This window comes from Megalobrama amblycephala, linkage group LG16 (assembly GCF_018812025.1).
Source record: "Megalobrama amblycephala isolate DHTTF-2021 linkage group LG16, ASM1881202v1, whole genome shotgun sequence".
NCBI classification, from domain to species: Eukaryota; Metazoa; Chordata; class Actinopteri; order Cypriniformes; family Xenocyprididae; genus Megalobrama; species Megalobrama amblycephala.
In genome coordinates, this window is record NC_063059.1 from 34,475,498 (window position 1) to 34,481,626 (window position 6,129).

General features: G+C 37.2%; 1 protein-coding gene across 1 annotated transcript in view; it reads left to right on the forward strand.

The window, feature by feature from the left end:
- Window positions 1-1,503: 1,503 nt before the first annotated feature.
- The window catches only part of si:ch211-149e23.4, a 14,130-nt gene continuing 9,504 nt past the window's right edge, over window positions 1,504-6,129 (forward strand). The window contains exons 1-3 of the mRNA XM_048161767.1: window positions 1,504-1,690; window positions 3,594-3,917; window positions 5,005-5,313. Of these exons, the coding sequence (XP_048017724.1) occupies window positions 1,624-1,690; window positions 3,594-3,917; window positions 5,005-5,313 (700 nt within the window). The 5' untranslated portion in view covers window positions 1,504-1,623. The remainder of the gene's footprint in view (window positions 1,691-3,593; window positions 3,918-5,004; window positions 5,314-6,129) is intronic.

Here is a 6,129-nt window from a genome sequence, read left to right on the forward strand (position 1 = left end):
TTTCACTCAGAAATTACAATTAATTGCAAAGAAGCAACAAGTAGCTCATTGAATTAAATGTGAAATTTTCAAGTACAAAGACTAAAACAGTATTTTCTTGTAAAATGTTCTCCAGTAATAATTTTTTTACACCTAAAAATGTTTACAGTGTAGTTGCATTTCATCAAAGTGCATCACAGCATTGGCACTACCAGCACACACTGTATCGATAAACAATTTATCTCCAAAAGTAATTCTTTTGAATGCACTTTTCTTTGATTCTGGGAAAAGATAGATATTTCCATTACTACAGTCCCCACAAACTGGCGTGACAATGATACAATATCATTATAGAGCAATCTAAGGAGATTTCAAACATAAAGTGATCATGTACTGATAAAAACTACAGAAAGTGAATATGTGACAAATGCAGAGTGCTTATTTTGCACATGCTCCACTGACTGCCTTTAAAGGAGATTTTAAAAGTGACTGACGCAGGAACCCTGCGCTGAGGTTGGTATTTGGCTCATAGTCTTCCTGTTTACCTTGATAACTGTCGTTCTGTGGTGTAAACGTGTGAGAAAACGTCTATGAGCGAACGTGTAAATCTGTCTGTGCCCATCTCGGACTGTTTTTGTGCACAGTAATAGTCAGCAAGTAACAGAACATCTCAACAAAACAGACGGCAAACGCTCCTGACACCCACTATTTGAAGTAGGAAACTGAGAAACCTCAAGCCAAGTGTCTGCCGTGGACTGAAACTTCTGTCTCATTGTTCGTTGAATGAGTAAAATGTCGTTGAAACCTCAGTACGATGAGTCAACAGATTTAGTGTAGTTTCCTAAACGGTGACCTCCATTCTCTACACTCACCTTTAAATGAGACTTACTGAAAGGGGATGCGTGACTAAGAATGATAACTGACAATTTGACAGTTGTAAGCAAATGTAAGAGGCTACCTTTTGTGACGGAGAGGAAATGCTTGACTTGTCTTGACTGCTTCTCCAGACACTGCTTCTCCAAATGCTTCTCTTTTTCTATTAAGCCAAACTTAATCCGTTAATCTAGTAATTTAATGTAATTTTAATGTTTGTCATTTAACACAAAATTATTTTAATGGGACCAATACTGTCTCTTCAAATATGACTTTGGCCTGAATGGTTGGCAGTAAAATGGAAATGGAACATGTAAATGGAAACTTTTGTGGTGTATCTTTATAAGCATTTTTAAAAACATACAACAAAAACACATTATTATAATCTCATTACCATAAGATCATAACATGTTGTCACACCAGAACATACAGAAAAAAAGATATTATATCATATCTATGACCATAATAAATGGGCATGAGATTCATTTTTGAAGTAATGATTTAAAAATATAGTGGAGACAAGCAGTTTGTGGGTTATTCAAAGTGTGAGTATTTTGGGGTTTGGGGTGAAGAGCACACACACACACACACACACACACACACACACACACACACACACACACACACACACACACACACATACACATTCACATACACACAGCTGACTGTGACCTCTTCTGTCCCACAGCCTAACAGATTCAACCACACACACACCCTGGCACATACATTCAAGTGTTTTTTGCTCCAGTTGCCTTCTTTAATGACTTTAACATGGGCCTGCCAATATTTTTTATTTTAGGAATGGTTCTGAATCTTGCTCACAGCATGGAATTTCAAGGTAGGTTCATATCCTCTCAGGTTTAATCATTTTTGGCTTAATTTGAGCAGCTTGTATCGGATGATGCTGTTGTATTTTCTGGTCCTTCTGAATAGCTTGCATATTTTATGGTAAGCTAAATATATAAGAACAGACAGCTTTTGGATGGAATAATGTACATTAGAACGTGTACATAACCTGTGCATTTCATTCGAATCTGTGTCACTTTGTTCACACTGAGAGGACAAGAACAAGGGAGTAAGGGTGGGAATGGCAATTCTCTGCAATTGTGCACAAAAAATATTGTTATTTCCATAAATTAACACTTGTTGGTATTGTTATTTTGACCTTTGGCTGTTATTGCAGTAGAATTTTGAGTATGTGATGCTTATCATTAATGATATTATCTATTGTTCATTGAGAGAGCTGCATGCAATGAATGGGAATTCTTTCACACATTCTGCTTTAGGCATTTCCACTGTCCTTCGGCAGACATCCTAATTTGGAAAAAAGCATTTAACCACATGTCCCTTTCATTCTGAAACCAATAAATGCTGGGGCATGGAAACAATAAATTCTGGCTTGTATTTATTTGGAAGTACTGATCAAATAATATCCCTAGAAAAGTTCTTTAAAAAAGGAATAAGGAAAAGAAAAATGTGGTTTAAAATGTTTAGATGTACAGTAGTAATGCAAGATGCATCTTATTTGAGTGAATAAAACCTAAAAGTGCCTGTTGCAATTGTTTTGTGTTGTCAAGATATGTAAATGTATCAAATCAGGGTAGTGATGACGCATTCAGCAGCTGTGATTTTGAATAAAATTTTGTTTGCATGTAATCATTTAAATGACAATGAATCAGGGACAGTGGTATGTGTGCGGTTTACAGCAGCACGCAACATGTGTGTCAAAGACCTGTGTTGGAAAGTCGTGTCACATGATTGAAAAACCAAAAACATCTGCTTCCTCTCGTGCAAAGCAACTCAGTTTCCATCCAAGACTCTATGCACACTGCACGTGATGTCATTTTATCATTGCCTTATGCATATTCTTTGAATATTGTAAGCAACATTGCCTGTGCATTGCATTTTTTATGATAATTTTAGCTTTTCTGAACAGTGTGAAATTGTGAATGGTCCTTATAGTTCACCCAGCATTAAAATTCTGTTATTTATTTACCCTCATGTCATTTCAAATCCTATATGACTTTCTTACTTCATTGGAACACAAAAGGAGATAATTTGACTAATGTGCTGGCTGCTCTTTTCCATCACAATGAATGGAGACTGGATGCAAAAAGGATGCAGAAGCACCACAAAAACTAGTCGACATGACCGAAGTTCAGTGTAACTTAAGAAGACTTGCGGTATATATCACACAAAAGTTGCAAGAACTTCTAATTTATTAATTTTATGGTGCTTTTTGCTATTTTGGAGCTTAATAAGCACAGTCGCCATTCCCAATTAACTTTCAATATAAGGAAAAAAGCAGCCAGAACAGACTTTAAAATGCCTTCTTTTGCCTTTAACAATGTTTGAAACCACATGAGGGTGAGTAAATGACAGAAATGTTGTTTTTTTCTGGGTGAACTATCCTTTTAAGAAAGTTGTTTCTTAATTTACTCTGTGTTACATAATATATGCCCTTCTGGATTAATTTCACAAAATGTTAGGGAGTGTTAAATGGACATGTCAAGAAATCCTTTTCTTGGCCGCCCTGTTATGAATGAAGAAATCTGTCAAGGTTTATTAAGAGTGCCAAGTACTGACACTTCCCCCGACTGTGCTTTATATATGTGGGGTTAAGAGGGGACACGGTGAACATAAACAACAAATAAAACTAGTTGTTGCCATAATGATTATTGTAATGGACTATGTCATTAAATCTTTGAGTAATATTCATCCCTCTCTTTTTTTATATATAGATTCAGAGCCCAGACACTTGGTTCTCAACCAAACAGTGACAGGGATTTTGGGGGAGGAGGTCTACCTACATTGTCTGTACACTGGAGAATTAGAGATCATGTTCTCCTCCTGGAACCGGCTGGATTCTTCAAAGAGGTCAAAGAAAATGGCAGGCTACAATCATCTTAAACCTTACAGCAGAGAAACCTTTGACATCCCGGCATCACCTAAAAACCTTACCGTAAAGTTGAACGTGACAAATCTCGATCTAGAGGGAGAATACACATGCGTCATCAACACTGTTGAGGACGAAGTGAAGGACACCATGTTTCTCAGAGTTATTGGTGAGTATGAATAAAGATTGAATAGTGCTTTATAATCAGTGCATTTAGGCCACGGATTTGGAGTTTTTAAAGGAATTGTTCACCAAAAATAAAATTCAAATCATTTACTCACTCTCATGTCGCACTGAACCTACTTTTCTTCCTCTGTTGAACACACACAAGTGAAAATAGTGAAATAATAGAGAAAATACATCACCTTAGGTCGTCATCCTCAAAATTCGTCATCCAGAAACCTTGCAACACTGTTTTCGACTAAAACGGAAAACTTTTTATGCATTTTGGCCGTTCATTTACATGACAACGGCATTTTGGTGGCCTGAAAATGCAAACTTTTGAAAATGGGTTTCAAAGTGCAAGTTTTTGAAAACGGTCTCTGTATAAAGAACAAAAACGCGAATCTTTGAAAACGATGACGTCATGCACATGCGTATTACATGTTCAATCTATAGTGTTTCATCGCCATCTAATGTCCTGCCATCAGAATACAGCATTTTAGTCGTTTTCATGGATTCGTATGAATGGGGATCGTTTTGGCCATGGTATTGTCTGTATGCGAAACTCAAGCATATTGTTGTCGTGCAAACGTACCCTGAGTCCGATGTGTATTAATTAATCCATTGCGAAAAAGATTTGCAAAACAATACAAAATGGAGTCCTCAAGCAGTGAGAATGGTTTTGCTGTCCTCTCTCTTCTTAAAAAAAGAAAAAGAAAGGAAATATTGGGTCCATCCAATCATGAAATTGCGTAGAGAGGAAGGAGAGTTGCACCTCCTTAACAAGGACGAAAGTTTCAGAGGCAGTGTGTAAACATGACTGACTCAATCCCAGACAGCAACATAGTGTGGCCCAGATCCGGCCCACATCTGGTACATGTGGATTACTTTTATGGAGCTTGACAGCCCAAGTTCCCCTTCACTTTCATTGTAATGCAAAAGTGTACGTATACCACAGAAAAAAGTCCTAGAGGATTGAAATGACATGAAGGGTGAATAAATGAAGACATTTTCAATTTGTTGGGTGATCTATTCATTTAATTTTGAGATTACCTTATACTGCAAAACTCATCAGTATCTGTTTTGTCTCTAAGCTCGGCCTGGTATTGACTTAACTGTGAAGAAGGAAGTTGTGAACAGGACCCTCTACCATGCTGTCACTTGCTCTGCCTCCAGTGCCAAGCCTGAGGCTGTGATTAGATGGGAGATCTCTGGTGCCCTTCCAAGAGATGACATCTTCTCTGTGGACACGACTAATACAGTTCATCTCAATGGCACAACCAGTTCAATCAGTGTACTGAGCTTCCCCTTAATTATGAATAATGAGAGCACTGTTACCTGTGTGGTCAATCATCCAGCTTTTACTGAACCTGAAAGAGCCAACATTGAGGTGGAAACATTTGGTAAGTTCAGTTTTGATAGGTACAGCAGGTAATCAAAAGAGAGTGTCAGACAACATAAATTACTTTTCTGTTCTTGTGCATCAGCTGAGCTCAGTATGAAACCTAAAGACAGAACTGAGAAATCAAGTTGGTATTCTACTGTCTGCACTTTGCGACAGTGTTGCATGTGCTTCCTGTGGTACCTTCATATTTGCAGCAGCTGTCTGACCACAAACTTCACATACTCTGAAGCTGCAGCATAGAGGTGTTTCTTTTAGAATACGAAAACTAATACGGAAAACTGTGAAGAATAAATATCAGTAGAAACAACATAATATATAAAAATGGCTGCTAACCAAACTTATGAATACTAGTGAACTCAGCAAGAGCTGTTCTCAGAGTTAGCGTTTTTAGCACCTGGCAAGCACTTCACTGGGATCCAGGCACATGAAACTACTTTTTAAATGCAGAAAGTGTCTTGCATCTTGATATATGCCCAGTTATAATGATGTTCTCCATCATTTGTTCAATTACTGCTACAATGATTGATAGAAAATGTACATAAATGTCTCTTTATTATAGCGGTAATAGCGCAACTGCAGTAGATTTTTGACTTGTAACATATTTACTTATAAACACACATGCTTTTTGTATATAAGACACAATCTATAAAGGTCTATTTTACATATAAAGTAGCATTTGCATAAAGCAGTAGTGTTTGGCCTGAAAAGAACAACAACAGCTTAATTTAAATACTTACTGCGCTATTTCAGTGCATACCTAGCAAAATTAGATTGTTAGTGAATAGGGTTTTGCACTGAAATACAAAAGTGCCAC